Source organism: Bos taurus, chromosome 9 (genome assembly GCF_002263795.3).
Source record: "Bos taurus isolate L1 Dominette 01449 registration number 42190680 breed Hereford chromosome 9, ARS-UCD2.0, whole genome shotgun sequence".
Classification (NCBI taxonomy): domain Eukaryota; kingdom Metazoa; phylum Chordata; class Mammalia; order Artiodactyla; family Bovidae; genus Bos; species Bos taurus.
This window is the reverse complement of record NC_037336.1, coordinates 38822663-38843748: the sequence shown is the minus strand read 5'-3', so window position 1 is coordinate 38843748 and position 21086 is coordinate 38822663. Positions and strand designations below refer to the sequence as shown.

At 44.4% G+C, this 21086-nt stretch overlaps 2 protein-coding genes across 6 annotated transcripts in view; one reads left to right on the top strand and one right to left on the bottom strand.

Moving 5' to 3' along the window:
• The window catches only part of LOC784866 (gametogenetin), a 99914-nt gene extending 86694 nt beyond the window's left edge, over positions 1-13220 (top strand). Inside the window, exons 4-6 of one of the 3 annotated variants that reach the window (XR_009495904.1) lie at positions 9700-9784; positions 11064-11213; positions 13088-13220. The gene's annotated coding sequence lies outside the window, so the exon portion shown is untranslated. Of the gene's footprint in view, positions 1-9699; positions 10933-11063; positions 11338-13087 lie in introns of those variants that run through there. The other 2 variants (XR_009495903.1, XR_009495905.1) reach the window with 2 other exon arrangements.
• TRAF3IP2 (TRAF3 interacting protein 2) overlaps positions 1-21086 on the bottom strand; it is a 44633-nt gene that overhangs the window by 20946 nt on the left and 2601 nt on the right. For 2 of the 3 annotated variants that reach the window (NM_001035483.1, XM_024996843.2), the window contains 1 exon segment: positions 10063-10893. In NM_001035483.1, coding sequence (NP_001030560.1) covers positions 10063-10885 — 823 coding nt within the window. In that variant the 5' untranslated portion in view covers positions 10886-10893. 3 annotated transcript variants of the gene reach the window in all.

Sequence of the window (21086 nt, the reverse complement as noted above, 5' to 3'; positions counted from 1 at the left end):
TTTGACTAGATGGACCTTGGTTGACAAAGTGATGTCTCTGCTTTTTATTTTTTTATTTTTTTTAAATTTCATTTTATTTTTAAACTTTACATAATTGTATTAGTTTTGCCAAATATCAAAATGAATCTGCCACAGGTATACATGTGTTCCCCATCCTGAACCCTCCTCCCTCCTCCCTCCCCATACCCTCCCTCTGGGTCATCCCAGTGCACTAGTCCCAAGCATCCAGTATCATGCATCGAACCTGGACTGGCAACTCGTTTCATACATGATATTTTACATGTTTCAATGCCATTCTCCCAAATCTTCCCACTCTGCTTTTTAATGTGCTATCTAGGTTTGTCATAGCTTTCCTTCCAAGGAACAGTATCTTTTAATTTCATGACTATAGTGACCAACTGCAATGATTTTGGAGCCCAAGGGGAAAAAAAAATATGTCACTGCTTCCACTTTTCCCCCTTCTATTTGCCACAAAGTTATGGGAATGAATGCCATGATCCTTGTTTTTTGAATGTTGAGTTTCAAGTCAGCTTTTTCAATCCCTCTTAGGAAGAAGTAAATGAATGAAAACTTGGCTCATATCCCGGGGAAGTAGCCAAGCAGCTGGCAACACCTCACAACTGTCTCAGTACCCTCTTGCCAAAGGCCATGAGTACTTGGGACCAGGCAGTTAGAAGAGGGCAGGTCTTAGAGCAAAGCCAGTCCTCGCATCAACTTATATGAATTTCTAACCTGGGAGAAAGTTAACCCCAGCCAGGCATAGGAATAACAGTCCCAAAGGATTAAAGGCAACCAGCCTGACCCGGTGAGAGAAGAGAAGTGAGGGCCAGAGGAGGGATGCAAGGAACCCAGGAAGGGTGGGAGAGGAAGGCTCTGAGGGGACTGTCCAGATCCAACGGGGCTCGAGTGTGGGAAGTCTGAGAGGCTGGATGCACATTGGGGTGAGCTCAGCCTGTAGAAGGACTGGAGAGAGGCACGTATAACCCTGCAAAAAGAGCCACGTGGATCACCCCACGAGCACATCCTGGGGATCCAAGTATTGCCACCTCTGCCCAAGTAAGAACTTGGATGATCAAGCAGGCATAGCTAGTTAAGGCAAGAAGGAACCTTGACACTCAAAAGGTCTTTACTGGTCTTTATTCTTCTTCTGATTATAAAAGTAATGCCCAATTTGCCTGTCGTGTAGGTAGGATACTTGCAGGGAAGTAGGGTGAAACAAAACTTGCAAGCGAGCAAGAAATAACAGAAGAAGCAGGTCGGCAGCACCAGGATGTGGAGGGTGAGACTGTGGTTAAGATTTTTATTCTTGGTTTGCTAAGTAGTCAAGAACCGTCTAGAGGAATATGGCCTCAAGTACAGAAGACTAATAATATGTGTGTTCATTAGTGTGGCCACTACCGGGTCCCCACGGTGTGGGCTCAGGAAACTTGACTGGGTGACCCTGGAAATGTGCCCCAGCCAGTCTTTCAAGCTTGGTCAGATTCCCTGGATTTAGTCTATTGTCTGCTTTGACCCATGACACCAGGTCATGCTTCCTCTGGCAAAACTGACCACATCCCTCTGAACAGAGCTTGTCTTGAGGCCCTGACCATGACCTTTGCCCTGCTCTTGCTTAGGCCTGGTCATGATATCTGGAGCTTAAGGAAGGGGAGGGGGATAAAAGGATATGCCTGTGCCTACCCCCTGGCTGACAAAGACCAGGGCTTGGATAGCATCTCTAAGAATGGGGAGACAGGACCACAGAGACCCCTATGATCTAGAACAAGATAAAACAAGGTTTTGTTTTTATGGCCATCCTGGGTCAGGTCAGATAATTTCCAAGGGGTCCACCTCACCAGCTGGAGTTTCAGGGCTATAGGACTGGTCTCTCTTGGTGCTCTTTTCCCCAGTTGTTCAGTCACTAAGTCTTGTCTGACTCTTTGAGACCCCATGGACTATAGCCCTCTAGGCTTCTCTGTCCACAGACTTCCCAGACAAGAATACTGCAGTGGGTTGCCATTCGTTTCTCCAGGGGATCTTCCTGACCCAGGAATTGAACCCATGTCTCCTGCATTGGCAGGGGGATTCTTTACCACTGAGCCACCAGGAAAGGCCCTTTCCCAGCTAGAACAGACCAAAAAGTGCCATTGCCATCAGGTCATTAGGCAAGAGCTAGCCCAGGGACAGGGGAGCCTGGTTGGCTACCGTCTATGGGGTCGCACAGGGTCAGACACGACTGAAGCGACTTAGCAGCAGCAGCAGCAGCAGCACACTCTCAAAAGTTCAGCAAGCCCTAGCTACCCTGGCTGTCTTTCTTCATCTTGAATGCCAAGCTGGTCCCCACCTCTGGGAGCCTGAGTCTGCCATCCCCTCTGCTCAGAGTGTTTTGCCCTGTATCTTTACAGATCAACTTCTTGACATTCAGGGCTCAGCTCAGATATCATCTGTTCACCAGTTACTTATCCCATCTCATCATTTTACTTTCTTCCTAGCACTTTTCATGTTTGTGTAAGTAAGCATGACTCCTACTTGTCAACTTCTTGCCTGCCTTGCCTACTAGACTCCAAGCTTTGTAAAAGCATGCACTGTGTCTGTTTGCCACCATACCTCAAAGCACAGTGCCAATACCTGAGGGATGCTCAATCTGTGAATGAAGACTGAAAGTTACAAAGTCAACTTGATACATACGCACAAGCAAAGCCATGTGGGAGGGCACAGTCTGCCTGCTAGGTCTTGGGTCTTCTAGGGAGTCTATTTCTCATCTGCTCTCCATCTGGGATATTTTTCAGTGTCTCCTTTGGAGGTAGGAAGAAGAAAGAAAAGGTGAAAGAGGAGCAACTTTGCTAGTGGCCTTGAAAGTTTTTAATGCTTGGAGCCATTCTTGCTTCCCATGTCCATTAATAAATGGCTAATAAGGTTTTATTTGCTTTAAAAGGACTACCAAGCTCTAATCATAGGGTTTGTTTCTTTTCCACAAAGTGTATGTTAGTGCTGTTAATCAAAAGCCTTTGAAGCAAGGTCATATGATTTTGAACAGATTATTCCTCGCACAACATGTTTTTGTCTCATAGCAACAAATCATATCATTAAAATCACTAAGGCATGAGGACTAAGTGTTTGATTAGCTGTGACTCTTGTTTCTGAAATGGCCACCTGTGATAAAAGCTTACAATGGTTTATATGAGCAGATGAAAATGATCCACCTCAATTTTAAAATTAGGGTACTGACAAAAGAGTTCTCTATGCTGTCTTTTGATTGTTTAAAACAAAGAAAGAAGATTTCCTTAGTGGAACTTGACTGGTTCCACTGGAATTTGGCTGGTTGTGTGAAGAAGTCGCGAAATAAAATTTACATTTTCAGATAAATGAACGTCTTTTCATTGCTCAAGTTTTGATAGTTTCCTTCTGCTATTTTGATCAAGGCTTGCTAGTCTAGTTGGGTACGGTATATGTAATAATGGCTAATATTTACTGAGTACTTGTTACATGCCAAGTACTGTTCTAAGTTCCTTATTCAGGATTACAGAGTTCAATTTTTTGCTTTCCTGAAGATGAAGTTAAACTGAGTAAAAAATCCAAATTCCATATCACAGTCCTTGCCTCCTTCATTTTCTAGCATATCATTCTCTCACTGCTCACTCTGCTGTATCTCCACTCACTTGCTTTCAGTACATTAACAATACTAAAGTCCTTGCTTCCTGGACCTTCTCGTCTTTTAGATTTCAGCTCAAATGTGTCCTCCTCTGGAGAAGGCAATGGCACCCCATTCCAGTACTTTTGCCTAGAAAATCCCATGGATGGAGGAGCCTGGTAGGCTGCAGTCCATGGGGTCGCTAGAGTCGGACACGACTGAGTGACTTCACTTTCACTTTTCACTTTCCTGCATTGGAGAAGGAAATGGCAACCCACTCCAGTGTTCTTGCCTGGAGAATCCCAGGGACGGGGGAGCCTGGTGGGCTGCCGTCTATGGGGTCGCACAGAGTCAGAAACGACTAAAGCGACTTAGCAGCAGCAGCAGCAGTGTCCTCCTCAAAGAGGCCTCCTCTCACCATGCTGTTAATGCTTCCTCTAACACCTGGCTATTTTCTTTATAACATGTACTCTTTGTTATTTTGTTTGCTGATTTCTACTTATCAGTAGACTTATCTCCAGTAGGCTATGAACTCCACAAAGACAGGATGTTGTATTCACAACTGTACACCCAGTGCCTAGCATAGAACTGGGCAAATATTTGGATAAATTGATGAACAAATGAGCAGGTCTGTTTCTAAATCCAAGTGACCTCCTTTCTTTCCTCTGCCCTCCCATAAGACAAGCAAAGAGATAGCCTTTCAAAGGCTTGAGATCACAAAGCCTCTACTCATAATTAGGGAATCACTTCTTTTTCTAGGAAGTAGGGAACAGATTTCTTTTTATTCATTCAACAAATATTACTGAAATTTCTATGGCTAAGCATGCAATGACTAGAGATAAACAGACTATAGTTCTCCTGAGCTGCTCAAAATAAATCAGGAGAGAAAGAGAAAATCTGTTTGTCTGTGGATGTCTGTTTTGAAATATAAACCCACACTCGTTAGTGTACAAGTAGGAGACATGCAAGCCAGCAGCCACCTACACGATAGACTTAAGAACCACTCCCCAAGATATCTCCCCCAGAGACTTGTGCTCCGTGCCTAGAATTCCATCAAGAGGATGGAGTCTAGAAGGTGGTGGGGGATGTGATGGACAAGTGATTTGTTAGCAGAGTAACTCCTACATTCTGACGCAGTGTTCATCACAGAACAAAAATACAAATCTTGCACAATCATGCATGGGTGCCCAGAACTGTATGTTGCTCGTCAATCTTATGATCCTCTTGGCTTGGGTTACACACGGTCTTCGTGTTACTGGGCTTTGACCACTTGGAATTTGTAAACCAAATCCTAAATGAGGTTTTCCACTTATCAGTCAAAACATTCAACATTTTTCTTCCTTATTAAGAATGATATTAAAAGAATTTATGAGGGAGAAAGTAAAATGTGATTTTCAAGTTGTCAAAAAAAACATGATGATATAACACAATTAGTTTAGCCAGGAAGACAAGATGGCCAACATAAACTGTTACAGGAACTCCCCCAGCTGTAAACAGCTGTAGTTCCTGAAAGGGACTGCCTTTCTTTATCATCTCTTCCATCTGCTTTGTTTTTTCCTTACTTTTAACTGTGCATGCATTCTAGCACACAAATAATCATGTTTGGGGGTCTATATGAACAATAGTGGGCATGTGTCCACAGGTTTATTTTATTCAGTCTCTTTGGTATAGAAAGCAAGAATTTTACAGTAAGATAAGAGCACTTTAGACTTAATATATTCTTTTTTTTTTTTCCAATTTATTTGCGTCGAGGGTTTTATTTGATTGCAGAGCCATGACCTCCATTCTGGTGACCTTCAGAGGAAGGATTTTGAGGCAGTAAGAGGCTGACTTCTCTGGGGGATGACGGTGAAGGAAAGAAATAGATTTTTCCACCTTTTGTTTTCACCTACTTTGATAACTTTTTTTTACATGAAAGGAGTGACTAGTAACCATTTGTGCTTTAACTTGCAGGGGCAAAGCTGTGCCATTTGCATGATGAGCATTTATTTATATTTTCTCTAACAGATGAGGAAGTAATGATCTTCTAAAGCCAAGTAGAATCATGTAGCCATGGTTTCCAACTGCAAGAGAATTGCTTAGGTGAACAGCTCTTTTGAAGCGGTTCTGTTGGCAATTAAGTGCAGTGATAGCCCTGACACAAAACTAAGCATTTGTACACCTGCTTTGAATGCTTAAAATCTGTGCCAGCAAGAGGGATCTAGAAGCAGAGGGGCACTCTACAGGGCTGGGCTGCAGGCTCTATTTAAATAATAGCAATAATAACTAAAAGCTGCTAGTTTTTGATAGCTTACTACAAGCCAGCCACTTTCCTAGTGTCTTTAATACATTATCTCATTTAATCCTCATAGCAACCTTCTTGGGAGCCATTGCTATCAGAGGCTTCAGAAATATTCTGGGTTTGCAGTGCCCTGAGGACAAAATATAAGCACTGGTTTTCCCAGGCAAAACCAGCCCAACCCTGACCCTCTTCCCTGTAATTAGAGGCCCCTGGAGGCCAGGGCCAAGGCACATGTGGGGTGATTTAGGGTGAGCCCACATGTTCTCATTTCCTTTTTCTTTTTAACTTTTACTCATTTTTTACATTATAAAAGTTATGCCTGTTTGCTATAACAAATTTAACAAAAGTATAGAGAGTTAGAAGAAAAATCTCCCTGTCTCTCCTAATTCCTTATTCCCCTCCCCTTCACGATCACTGTTAATGGTTGTGGCCATCTTCCAGTCTTTCTCAAGCCATTTTTAAACATATATAGTTAAAAAAATAGCACGTATGGGATCCACAAAGCATGCTTCTTTAATCTTTTTTATGTCAGAGTGTAGTAACAGGGACTTAATAGTCTATTGTATAAATAAATCACAACTTATTTACAATAATTTATATCCTTTATAACATAATTTGATAATTATTTATAATAATTTCCCCCTTATTGATAGGCATTTTAGATTTTTTATTCTTACTCTAATGCAACAGTGCTTTAATAAACGTCCTCATTCATGTATTTTTACATGCTAATTGAATGTGTCTATAGAATAGATTCTTATAAGTGAGACGCTGGACCAAATAGGACACGTTTAAAATTTTGATAGTGAAATTGCCTCCTGGAAAACTGTACCAATTTATACTCCTATCAAGAGTAAATGGGGGCTTCCCTGGTGGCTCAGTAAAGAATCTGCCTGCTAATGCAGGAGACACAGGTTCAATCCCAGATCTGGGAAGATCCCACATGCCGCAGAGCAACGAAGCCTGTGTGCCATGACTATTGAGCCTGTACTCTAGAGTCTGGGAGCTGCAACTACTGAAGCCTGAGCGCCCTAGATAGAACCTGTGCTCCACAAGAGAAGCCGCTGCAATGAGAAGCCCGAGCACGGCAACTAGAGACTAGTCTCTGCTTCCTGCAACTAGAGAAAAGCCCTAGCATAGCAACGAAGACCCAGCACAGCCAAAAATAAATAGATAAAATCACAAAATATATTAAAAAAAAAAACCAAGAGTAGATGGGAATGTTCATTTTCCCATAATCCCACTAACACTAGATATTGTCCCAGACTTTTTATTTTTGTGTATCTGATTAGGAAAAATATATATTTAAAAATTTTGCATTTCTTAAATTCAGTGTGAAGCTTGGATTCATACACTTATTGGCTGTTTATACACCTTCCGTAAATTTGTCCCTTCTCCTGTCCCAGTTTTCTCCTCTCTGCCTTTCATTGCTTGTCTTCACTCCCAGGATCCTAAGGCCCCCCTTTCCTCCCCAAGTCAATAGAAGGAAATAATACAGAGAACAAGGGGAGGCAATCTGAATAAAGAAAGCAGGTGTTAGAGACTAAGAGTGTTCCCAGCGGGCGTGTTCGCATTTTAACAGAGCCTGCCCTGGGAGGGCAATGCTTACCTCCAAGGACTAGATTGCTAATGATGACATTTCAGGGTTCAACAGGAAAAATATCTTCAAGTGGGAAGATCTTCCTGGGACCCTCAAATGATAATAGTTCACGCTTTCTCTATCACAGTGAAGCTTTCTCTTGTTAGTGGTTTAAGGCAACTGCTTGGGACTTAGTATCACAAAGCCCTTGACGAAGCATTCACACTTCCACACATTAAGGAATTAACCAGAAATGCAGATAAAAGCATGGGTACATGATGTATCGTATAATTGCTTATTGGCTCAGAAATGGGAAACTAAAATAGCCAACAACAGAAAATAGCTTAAAAACAACTTGATAGATCCATCTGATGAAATACTATGCAACATTTTGAAACAATGCTAGAAAATTATCCTGAAGTTATTTTAATATCATAGTAAATATATACATGCAAAAACACCCAGTAAATATGTCAGACCCCAATAAGGAATTATATTTGAGTGACAGAAACATGAATTAGGCTTTTGGGCATATTTGAGTTTTGAAAGTGAACAAATATTACTATTATGATCAGAAAAACTACCTTTAAATGCAGAGAGTAGAATCTTAAAAAAAAAAAAAAAAAAGTATTGTGGGATTCCTTTTTAACCTAAGAATCATTGAGAAAAAAAATGCAAATCCTGACCCTGCCCAGGTTCAGTGATTTATGTTTAAGGAACTTCGTCAGCACACTCACCCTGTTCCTGAACACTCGGAGCACCAGTGATGTTCTTGCTTCAGTCAGCTGACTGCCCCGCATCCAACACCAACACCAGAGTCCCAGCTGTAGATCTCAGGGGCTCTTTCTCCCAGAGCCCTGCTGCTGCCTCATCTCTTACCCTCACTCTTAACTCATTCATTCTTCCCTGTTTTCTTTCAGGCATCATCTAAGTTAAATTCTTTTACCTCACATTTTCTTTTTTTAAACTATGAAAAGGAAGCTTTATATTAAATGTACATGTACAAATAAATAAATTGTGATTGATTATAGGATTCGTGATTATTTCCATAATTCATTTTAAAGCTAGGCATCAGATTTGGTCAGACTCTTCAAACTGTTTTTGATATGGTATTTATTTGCTAAGAAAAATATTGCATCTCCCAGCCTCTCAGCCAGTGTTTCATCTGTAAAGCCCTATTGCTATTTTCCAGCAGCCTCATGGAGACTTGACATCAAGAACTGTAATGGACCTTTTACCTCAGTCTAAGAGTTTATCACTTTCAGAGATGCTTACTGTACTGATGCATTTTATTCATTCATTGGACATAATTTGTTGAGAGTCTTGTATATATTGGTCACTGTGTTAAATGCTGGGGAATTACGGATTGAAAATACGTAAGTTGCTGATGTGCAAAAGCTTACAGTCTGACAAGAGAAGTAAAAAAGGCCCAAAGTAGATGCCATACTGGCATTAGGTGTGCCAACAGGCAGAGCATAAGGAGACAGAGAGCCTGAAGAAGGGAGTGATCTGGGGAAGCTGTCAGAGGGACACCTGAGCTAAGTCTTAAAAGACATATATAGTGATGGCTGCTGCTGCTAAGTCGCTTCAGTCGTGTCCGACTCTGTGCGACCCCATAGATGGCAGCCCACTAGGCTCCTCTGTCCCTGGGATTCTCTAGGCAAGAACACTGGAGTGGGTTGCCATTTCCTTCTCCAGTGCATGAAAGTGAAAAGTGAAAGTGAAGTCGCTCAGTCATGTCCGACTCTTAGCGACCCCATGGACTGCAGCCTACCAGGCTCCTCCATCCATGGGATTTTCCAGGCAAGAGTACTGGAATGGGTTGCCATTGCCTTCTCTGAGTGATGGCTGCATACACTAAATATACTACCCTTCAATGAATGAGGAAGGGCAAACTTTACAGTATACACATTAGAACTTGAGAAAACAGTTAAAAGATATAGAACTGGTTCACATGTATACAAGAAGGGGAAAAATCCTAGGTAGAGAGAAGAACATGGACAATGCAGGGGTCTATGAAGTAGCTCTACATGTTAGGGGGCTGCCAGTCCTTGAGTGTGGCTAGATCATAGGGTAGGTGTGGATGGTTCAACCTCCAAAGGGCTTTAAGCAACAGAAATACAGGAATGATGGGACCTTCATGTAATGCCATGAATTTGAAGTCTCAATGACATTCTGGGCACCTTCTGATTTTTTTGACTGAAGGCCTCTTTCTCTGAAAAATCTAAGGTGGAGAACAAGCATGTAAAGAATGCCCAAGAATTTGGACAACAAAATTTTCTAGAAGTCATTTGGGATGGCTCCCTGCCTCTAGGTAAGTTTCACTTCAGCTACCCTAGAGAGCAGTCTGTTTTCTTCTTAACGTTTCCTAGAGAGGCAGGTTCCAAGTGAGACGGGCTCTGGGCCAAGATAAAGCATTCTTCTAAAGCCCCTTGCAAATCCAAACGCACATGGAGGGCCCCATAAGAAGCAGAATGCCCTCTCTGCCTTCTGACCTGCCTGTGCTGGTGTAGCGATGCAAGACACTGACGCGAGATTCCCGTTTACTCAGTTACCTGGGCCACAACATCCAGAGGAGAGCAACTCACTTACATGGCACCTGGTGGTCAGGGTCTCCAGGACAATAGTAGTGATAGTTCCACTGAGCTTGCATGGAGGGCTCGGGGGGCAGCATCTGTGCACATGCTGGGTATCTCTGAGGTTCACACTGATGGAACTCCCTGGATCTGAGAGGTCTGGGGAGGTCCTGGAGGTAACACACGGAGGTGAGGGGTAGTGGCCTTTCCAGTTGCCTGATGCCCAGGACATCCTGCGGCTGTGAATCATACCCCGTGTCTATTGTAGGTGGGTCTGGGGCTGCTCGGTTCCTGAGAGGCCGGGGCACCATCTCCTGGCTACCACTTTGGGGGTCTGCTGAGGCATTAGGTACACTTTGGTCAGATTTGTCAGAGTCATGGCCAGTGTCAGGGGAAGTTGCTGAAAGCCAAGATCCCAGCCATTGATTATGTTTTTCCATAATGGAAAACTGATGCTCCTGGGGGAGGGCTCCAGCCACAGACTGAGTCTCAGGCTCTCCGGCTGCACAGGAGCCTGAGGTGAAGTCTTTGCTGGGATCCATGTGTCTCCTCCACAAGCTGTCTTCACTCTCTGCCAAGACTTTGGCGCGCAGGCAGGTGACCCTCGGGGACACAGGCTGCTGGAGATTTGATAGTTGCAGGGGCAGGTGAGCCTGAGGAAAGTCTCTGGAGGAAGACTGAGCAGTTGGGGATGCAGACAAGTTGTTAGGCACCATGTTCCTTGCATCTGGAGCAGCCAGTTCTGACTCCTCTGCCAGGGAATATTCTGAGAGGGGTTTCAGCAACTGACTTGGGTATGGTTCCGATTCATCCACCTCCACAGGAATGCTTCGGTTCATTCTAGTGTCTGGAACAAGAGAAAACATGCCACAACCTCAGGAGTCAGGTCAGTTCTTGAAGTCCCCACTTCATGACCTTAAGGGACCCCATTCAAGATGTGGTTTAAATTAACAGTAGAATGACACCAGCGTGCTGGCAGAGCCCCCAGTCACGTAAAATCATTTGCTTATCCTCCAGGGAAAGGCACTAAGACTTATGAAGATCATTTTTTCTGGAAGGCTATTCAAAGAATGTGACTGGACCATCATGCGGTAGAAGTCATACACCAGCAAGGGGAAGACACAGATGAAAACCAATGGCCAATTTCTGAGGAAAGAGAAATGATCAGTATGTGGATTGCTTCATGTGTGTCTGGAATCCATGATGAAAGAAATATCAGTAACAGATGTGGAATGACCTCCAAAATATACTGTTAAGTGATAAGAAAAAAAAAAAAAAAGCAAGGTGCAGACCAATGTGTAAATGGTGCTGCTATTTTGTGGGAAAAAATTAGGAGAGGGGAATGTGTGAGTATGTGTGTGTGTGTGCATATCTGCTTGCACACGTATAAAATGTGTATGGAGGACACATAAGACATTGGTGCATTGGTTGCCTTTGAGAATGGGGCTAAGCTGAGGGAGAGGAGGATGAGGGAGAATTTTCACCGTCTGAGCTTTTAAACTATTGCTCCATGTGACCTATTGCCTAATTTAAAAAGAAAGAAAAAAAGAATTTTAAAGCCCGAGTTTAAAAAGCACTGGAAAAAAGGTCATAGTGACATTTTCCAGTTACAGCTATAGGTTATTTGGAGGACTTAATTCCCTCTTGCATGATGCCTGCACGACCATCTGGCCTGTGATGTAGCAGCTCCATGGACAAGGCTCAATAAACTAGCCTTTAGCCCAAGCAGTCAGCCCACAGTCCAGGGAATACTGTTTTACCCATAGAAATAGAACTCTTAACCAACATGACAGAATGGGAAGGAAAATTGGCCTCCCCTTATCATCAGATCGGTTGAAATGATGCCCCAGAATACTTAGGCTCCAGGGGAAGCAAGGAGGCAGGTCAGGGGAAAAGATGTCTCTGAAGTGAGGATGGGGAGCCAGAGCAGGGACAGTGGGAGTGAAGGAGTCACGAGAAAAGACCCCAGCGGTCTGTTCTGTGAAGGCCTCGTACGTAACATGCCTCAAATGCCATACAGAGAAAAGGAGTGGTGCTGGCGGTTGGATCTTTAAATTCCTCTTTCATCCCTGTAGAATTTCAACCACACTCACTCACTGAGGGCTTACTGCCCCAAGGCACGATGCCCATCAGTTACTGCTCTAAGACAAGTTGGAAAAATAGGAATTCCCCTTCTCTTGAGCCTAGTACCCAACCCAGTGGCACCATGACAGCATGCATTTTAAGCAACATACTTTAGAAAATATTTTTATTTGGTTGCCACTAGGTCCTAGCTGCGGCATGTGGGGTCTAGTTCCTTGACGAGGACCAAGGTTTGAACCTGGGCCCCCTGCACGGGGAGCCTGGAGTCTTAGCCCCTGAACCACTAGGGAAGGCACATGCATTTTAAAATGCTGCCCCGCAGAAGCAGAAGTGGGATCAGTGGTTTCCCACATTTTTCTTCCTGGCCTATAAAAAGAGATGTCAGTTTGCCGTGTGTGTTCAGCAGTGTCTGACTCTTTTGCGACTGTATGGACTGTAGCCCATCAGACTCCTCTGGCCACGGGATTTCTCAGGCAAAAATACTGGAGTGGGTTGCCATTTCCTTCTGCGGGGGATCTTCCTGTACCAGGGGTTGAACTGAGTCTCCTGCATTGCGGGCAGATCCTTTACCGCTTGACCCATCAGGAAAGCCCGAGTTTTCCTTGCACTCTGCCAAATGAATGTCCGCTAACACTTCTCTGACCCTCACTTGGTATCAGACTTACCATCTGCTCCAAACAACCTCTGTACCACTTTCTCACAAGAGAAAATTCTTCAGGCTCCCAGTCCCAGCCTTCCCTCCCTCCTTGCCGTGGGCTTTCTAGGTTGCTGTCTAGTCTGGGTGTGCTTCCGGCCCCACGGCTCTGCAGAGAAGAGACCTCAGCACCGAAACTGATTAGACCCTGGAAAAACACACACCTTTCAACCGATATCAGTTGATTAGACCTACCCAAAACACACATATTTCAACTTCTGAGCATTTAAAAATGTTCACCATTGTTTTCCTTTCTTTCTCACAGTTTTTCTACAGCTCTGAAATTGGATATGCCATACAACATGCGCTTCAGCTGGTCAGGAAGCAAAAGTATTTTCCAAAGGACTGGCTGCATGTTACATAATCTTCAGCAAGCATCTGTGGACCCACAGCTGAATGATGGGGGTCGGGGAGGGGGACGGGGGGAGGGTGGAGAAGCTGCCAGAGAACCAGCCAACAAAAGAACTAAATGCTGTCGGCTGTTTCTTGGTATGCGATTCATTTTCATTTTCTACATTTCAGGTACAATTGTTTATATTCTCCCTGGGTTTCAAATGTGAATGCCTTAGAAGTGCTTCCCTAAAACTTATAAAATTAAATTTAAAAAGTTGCAAATGCTCTTCCAGCTGAGGAGATTTCAAGGACTTGGAGGAAGCTAATAAAAAGGGTGACAAGGGCGGCCATCTCTGGAGTGTGGTCACATAACTGGAATTCTGAGGTCGTGTCCTAGGGAGGGAATTCTAGATTTGAAACTGGTCTGAAAAGGAACAAGTGGTTCCTTGGATGATAGTGAATAAACCTGGCATGGCAATGAACAGCCTTTCAGGAAAACTATGGGATTAGTAATTTTTAACAAACACAGTGAACACCCATATTTTAAATCTGTCACTACAAATATTCAAACAGCAAATGACTACTGATCCCTGTTGTGTGTCTGACACTGTGCTGTGAACCCCTTCTTCTGAAGCATAAGCTTAATTAAAATTCTTTTACAGTTGATACCTACAAGTGACACATAACTCAAGAGGTCCAAGAGGATATCTATTAAAAGGTAAACAAAATTATTTCTGGAGACATAAAACATTATTCCTACCTTCAGGTGGTTTGTAATCCAGCTGAAGGTAAATGACTAGTACAGGAAATCAAACTAATACAAATCGAGGGCCTTTGCACTTGCCATTTCTTCTTCTTCAAACACTCTTCCCCTACATATCTGCGTGGCTTGCTATCTTTCTTTTTTAAGTCTTTACTCAGCTCTCACTTTCTCCATGAGGGCTCCTTGGTCACCCTCTAAAATATTTACATGTTCCCATCACTCCGCCTCCCCTTCCTACTCTATCCTTCTCTCAGCAGTTGTCACCATTGTATATACTAAAAAAAAAAGACGTTATCAATTCTAATACCTACTACAATATTCCGTGTGTATTGTCTCTCCTCTCCCCCCAGGATGTAAGCTTCATGAGGGTGTGATTTTCGACTCTTCTGTTCACAGCTGTATTCCCAGCATCTAGAATTATACCTGGTACCTAGCAGGCGCTCAATAACTATTTGTTGAATGAATGAAGGACCAGTGCCTGTTTTAGAGAGGAGACAGATCCATGTAGCTGGAAGAATCCCTGACTGTGAGGAAATCAGGTCCATGAAGGGTGACAGGGAGGATTTGGTGGGCCAAGTCCTCCGAGTTCTTGAAATTAGACCACATGGGTACCCTTCCCTCTTCCTCTCAAATATGTATTAAGCTCCACTAAGTGTCAGGCCCTGAGGCCAGGCCTGAAGAGGTCCCATCCATGACGGGGCTGACCTCAACCCTTGCTGGCAGAGTAACAGTGAGCCTATCCCGCAGCATGATGGGGTATCTGCTCAGACACGGAGTACCCGGCCTCCTCCTACATCCTCAGCAGCGGGTGGGGCAGGCCTGCGCCCACCACAAGGGCCCCTCCGGCCCTAGACCTCAGCCAGAACTGACAGAACAACCCTGCCACCCTCCTGAGGGTGTCACAGAGAATACAATGCCACATCAGAGGGCCATGGGCAGATCAGTGGGTTGGGTCGGAAGTAGCAGTTTTATTTTTTGGTCTTCAATGTCAATATTGTAATAAAAAAGATACCTAGACATTAAAAAACATTAACTCAGTATCCCACCTCTCCTAACCATTTCCATTTCCCCTGTTTTACTCCAGACCTCTTCTATATGCTATGCAGGTGGTTGTAACCCTGGCACAGCCTGTGTTCCCGTCTCCCTCAGAGGGTGCAAATTGGCTTTAAGCAAAAAAGCTGTTTTCTAGCCATTATCTAGAGAAGTCTGTGATCCCGAGGAGGACAGAAGACCTCCCAGTTAGGGCCTGGAGAACCCCATTGGTGGCCGTGGTCTGGGCAGTCTCAGCTCATCAGCACGACACTGAGCTCAGAAAGCCGGGAGAGGCTGAGGCTGTTGGGGATGCAGCCGACAGATAAATCTAGCTCATGGCTTCAGATCCCTGGGAACAGGGAGAGGCTGGCCAGCCATGGACCTCAGAAGAGTTTCTGACTCAGAAGCGCTTTCTGAGGCTCACAACTCAGATGCCCAGGCCCCACCCCTTGAGATTCTGAGAAGGCCAGAGCACCCTTTTGTTTCTAAGTCCCACAGGCTGGAGAAGGAAATGGCCACCCACTCCAGTATTCTTGCCTGGAGTATCCCATGGACAGAGGAGCCTGGCGGGCTACAGTCCATGGGGTCGGACATGACTGAGCGACTAAACCACCACCACCAAGTCCCACAGGTAAATAGGTCCTCTCATATTTTACCAAGGGAAGTGTCATCTGTACGATTTAGCCATGACTATCGGGATTTTTAAATCTAATGTCCTTGGACCTAATAATTTCATTTCCAAGAATTTCCTCTATAGAGAGATGCACTTATTTGGTAAAAACAAAGAGGCTTTGAAGATAGGCAATGCAGCAAGGTTTGTAACAGCAAAGACTGCAAAGGACTCACCCATCCAAAAAGCTTCTGCTTTTTTAGAACTGTGGTTCAGCCTTGCAATGAATACTCCGCATCTTTTTGAAAAGACTGAGGAAGTGCTGTGTGAACTGATTTGGAACTATCTCCAAAATTTATCGCGAAGTTAAAAAAGGCAGGAGCAGAACAGTGTGTAGAGTATATGTTATCCTTTGTCCAATCTAAGTCTGTCTGTACCCACGCTGGGTGGTCAGAAAGCTGGAACAGAGGGTGCCTCCAGGAAGGGAACTGTGTGACTGGGAGTGGAGGCGGGCGGGAGACTTGCTTTTCAGAGCATTTTTTTACCTTTTAAGTTTTGTACCAAGTGCCTGTATATCTACTTACAAGATAAAAACGGAAAAGGAAACGCTCCACCAGTGATTCTGATGTCCACAAAGATTAAGAGTCAATGAGAGAGAAGCACTGCTGAGACCACCCAGGAGAGAGTAAACTGTTCCTTAAAATACAAAAGACCATTCAGCAGAGGGTGAAGACATTTGTCCGCAGTGGGGATGGGTGGACTTGGAGTGGCACGAGCTAGGAATGGAAGACTAGCCCCAGGTCCACGTGTGTGCGTGCTAAGTCGCTTCAGTCGTGTCTGACTCTTTGTCACCCCATGGACTGTAGCCCATCAGGCTCCTCTGTCCATGGGATTCTCCAGGCAAGAATACTGGAGTGGTTTGCCATGCCCTCCTCCAGGGGATCTTCCCAATCCAGGGATCGAACCCAAGTCTCTTATGTCTACCTGCATTGGCAGGTGGGTTCTTTACCACTCCTGCCACCTGGAAAGCCGCTCCCTGCCGCCAGGTGCATACAACTAGGTGAACCAGTGATGCATGTGGGTCTGGTTCTTGGATCTGATTGACTCAAGAGACAGCAATTTTCCTTCTCTGGAATCTCACTGCCCTTTGGACTGTGAGCTGTGGTTCTAGCCCTTAGATTCTGACCAGCATCTTCAAATCTGTCAGTTTTTCTGTCCCAGTCTCTCTGGCTTCCTCTCTGCTTTCTCTCCTTCCTGAGTAGCCCGGTTTGCAGATAATTATCAAGACATCAGCAGCTTTGACATCCCCTGTGGCGATGCTCCCTGGTGTCCCAGTCACAGAATTTCCCATTCAGTCTGTCTGTCTGTCTGTCTGTCTCTCTCTCATTGCCTCCAAGTCTTTGCTCACGTCTGTTCCCAGCAAACTTTCTTTCCTCCAGCACATTCTGCCTCTCATCAATCTGTCTGATTTCATAGTCCCACATTTCTCATCTCATAGTTCATCCAAAACTTCTTTTCCTCCCATCATGTCTGCCTGTCTTTCTGCAGGTCTGTCACGATTAGACCCTAACCTTGCTGTGCACAGGACACAAGTCTCTTTCAGCACACATATTCAGATCTGATGTCCATGTTCACAGTTAACTATGGCTTCTGCCATCCAGAAAGGCTTATCCTGAATCAATACATATTTCTATGATGTGGAAAATATGCAGGACTTAGATGTACAGACTCTAGAGTCAAGCTCCCTATGATTGGATTCTTTCTCTGCTAGTGGCATGATTGAAGCTGAAACTCCAATACTTTGGCCACCTGATGTGAAGAGCTGACTCATTTGAAAAGACCCTGATGCTGGGAAAGATTGAGGGCAGGAGGAGAAGGGGACAACAGAGGATGAGATGGTTGGATGGCATCACCGACTCAATGGACATGAGTTTGGGTAAACTCTGGGAATTAGTGATGGACAGGGAGGCCTGGCGTGCTGTGGTTCATGGGGTCGCAAGAGTCGGACACGACTGAGTGACTGAACTAAACTGAAGTGGCATGATTAGATGTGTGACCTTGAGAAAATTACTGATCTTCTCTGGGCCTCATTTTTCTTATCTGTAAAGTGTGTGGAGGGGAGATAACAGCATTTGCCCCACAGGAGGGTATTGCGAGGATAAAGGAAGAAGGTGTAAATAAAGTGCTGACTGTAGAGTCTGGCCCATATCAAGCTCTCCAAAAACAAAGGTTATTTTGTTATTATTTTTACAACAAATAGTTGGCTTTGGAATTGTTTTTCTAGACCATGTTTGCTTGTTTTATACTTGGATGCTAAAACTATTACATAAACCTGGCGTGCTGTAGTCATGGGGTTGCAAAGAGATGAGACTTAGTGACTGAACAACAGCAAAGTGTATGGAGTCTGTATCTTTTTAACCAACGTGTATTTTCGGCAGATTTGGTACACATCATCTCACCTGGTCCTGAAACATCTGGGTCAGAGGAGGGATATGTGGTATCACTACCATTCCTACTATAGACAGCCTTAGGCCCAGCTTTTTCAAAGTCACAGCCAATTCCAGCCTACAGATCTCCAAGCTCTTTCCATTAAACCACATAGATCAGACACTGGCAAACCTTTTCTGTAAAGAACCAGACAGTAAATAGTTCATTCCTGTGGACCACAAACTGTCTTTGTCTCATACTCTGCTTTTAGGTTAGCTCATTTGTACACAACCCTTTAAAAGAATAAATTCTTAGCAATAGGCAGGTATAGAAATAGACCATGGGCCACCTTCGGCTCAAGGGTTGTAGTTTATCAACCTCTGATATACATTATGCTGATAAATCAATATGCACTCAACGAAATGGATATACTTAAGAAAGCTGACCCTTTCTAACAATGATTGTTAATATTTGTCAAATGTTTACATCTGTTTTGTTCAAATGTAATTCCAGGTCAAATATTGTTCCAGGTGTTTTGGATGTATTACCTTATCCTCACAGACACCCTATTCGTAGGCACTGTGTCAGCCCTATTTTAGGAATGGGGAAACCGAACACAGGGAGGTTAAGTAACTTTCTCAAGGCCACAGAGCTAGTAAAGAGCAGAGCTAGGGTTCAAACCCAGGCAGTTCAGCAGCAGAGCCTGTGCACCGAATCCTCCTGATTCTTGGTTGGAAGCATGGACTTGCACAGCTTTTGGGGGCAGCAGAGAAAGGGGATGGCAGGAGCTGAGTAAACCTTAGAAGCTTCTGGAATAAATAGGTTTCAGAACCATTCACCTTGAAGCTAAGGAGGCGTGGATACCTGCCACCTGTGTTTTATGAAGAATGGCCAGGCTGGAAACCTGTGATGGCTTTCCTTCATGCCACTACAACAGAGGATATGGGTGAGACTGCCGAGGCATCTTGATGTGAGAAAAGCACTTGATTGGATCTCATTAAATTTTAATCATAAACTGAATTCAAAATAAATTGAAAACTTGTTGACAGAGCACAAACAAAGGGTGATGATAAATGGCAATGCATCTAGAGAGGGGATATTTTCCAGGGGACGCCTCTGAGGCAAGGACGGATGGGATTTAATGAAGGTGTTATGTCCCTGGAAGAAGACAAATAGCAGAGCAAGAAGCAGGGGAAGGGCAGGAGTGAGCAGCCTGAGTAATTAATAACCCACATTACTAGCTCCTAAATGATCAAGTCTTGCTGTTACCAACTGCTTGGATTTTTTTTTTAAAGCATTCTTTGGGTCAACCCAAAGGGTTGAAAGGCCCTAGAGACACAGCATGAATATTTTGGGGGGAATATATTAATAAATATATAAATTTACAGCTAGGAAGAGCCTCAGATCCAATTTGGATCAGATCTTTGCAATCGCAGATTCTCAAGGTCTTACTTCATTCTCCAGGGAGTAATTTTTTTTTATAAGTGTTTGAAAGTTCTGGATTAAAAAAACAACAAGACTTTAAACTCATTAACATTCTTCATTTACTACCCAAACGCATGCAAACTTTCCCAACGTCAGTTGGCTTAGTGGAAGTTGGTTTTGAGTGAACTGTGTGGCTCAGGTTCAAATTCCAGTGAGTAAATATTTCCAAGTTTACTTGCAGAATTTCCCAGACAGAGAAGTTCTTCCACTTGGTTTGCCAGAGGACTGGAAGCAGTGGTGAGCCCTGGAGATGAGGGAACGTTTACTGCCCTTGTTCGGGTCCTGCACAGAACAGCTCATAGCAGGCCGAAGGCAGTGCAGCGTGACCCGACCTGATTACAAGTTCGCTCTGGAACTCCTCTGAGCTGCTCAACTGGCGGACGGGGCTAATGGGAATGGACTGACTCCACCGTGCTGGAAGCTAGTAAAAACCGTTTAGAGAACAACCTCAAACCAACCCATGGGTTCTTTTGTTTGTTTGTTTCAGATAAGGTTTCTCTAAACACACATTTGTGATTCTTAATTCAGTCCAGACCCCAGAGTGAAGAAGAAGGGGCAGAAAGGAAAAAATCTGGAGAGGGAGAAGAAGGGATGGAAAGGAGGAAAGGAAAATGGAAGAGAAGCCAGAAGAGTGGGAAACTTTGAAGGAAAAGTTAAAAAAAATTTGTCCTTTATTGGTGGAGGACAGAGGCTCACTTAAATTGTGATTTAGATGTGTTGCTGGGTAAGACAAGGGGCAGCTGGAAGGGGAGGGAGAGAATGAGTGCAGGTAAAAGGCAAGAGTGTTGGAGGGGAGCTGCTGAGCCCAGAAGAGTCTGGGCCAACAGCACAGAGAAGGAAGGGCACCAGGAGGAGACCTGGGAACCCCGCCTGGGAGAGGAAGAAGGAAAAACACTGGTACCGTTAGTGCAGGAAACAGGGAGGTGGGAAAAGCCAAGTTCCCATCATCACTGAAGGAGCTGCCCAGACCTCAGCCAGCCTGGGTCTTCAGGGTGAAGGAAGGGCGTCATGCGGGCTGGGGGCTCCTGTCAGTCCCAAGCGACTTGATCTCAGCGGCCTTATCAGGAAATCACTCCAGACTGGCACAGGTCATGAGGGGGATGAAAGCTCACCTTCCTCCCTCAGCCAGTTTATAGCTTCAAGTCTCCAGGAAGTTCTGTGTGTATACACACATACACACACACATGCACACAAACACACATGCACAGAGGGAGAGAGTGAGCTTAACTCTCAGGCATCATCGCACACGTGGGTGAGTAGGAAGCCTGCTGGGCAAGAGACGCAAAGAATGTCGAATGTCTGAGGGAGAAGGACAGCCTGGGCTTCATGAACTAAAAATACCTCGGTGACAATGCACTAGAAGAAGCAGAAGGGGCCCAGGAGAGAGCTGCTGGACTCTAATCCTCAGATGCTTTCTCACGGAAGGACTGCAGGGTTGTTTTGATAAGGAAATATGATCAAACATTAGGGGTCATTTCATTGGATCTGAAAGGAATTTACAGTTTAATATGCCTCATCTGTGTGCTCTTTTTTTTTCCCATACAGCAGTTGCCTGCAATTCATATGTGTTTTGAAAGGCTACTCGAAAATTGTCCATCATGGAAAAATGATTTG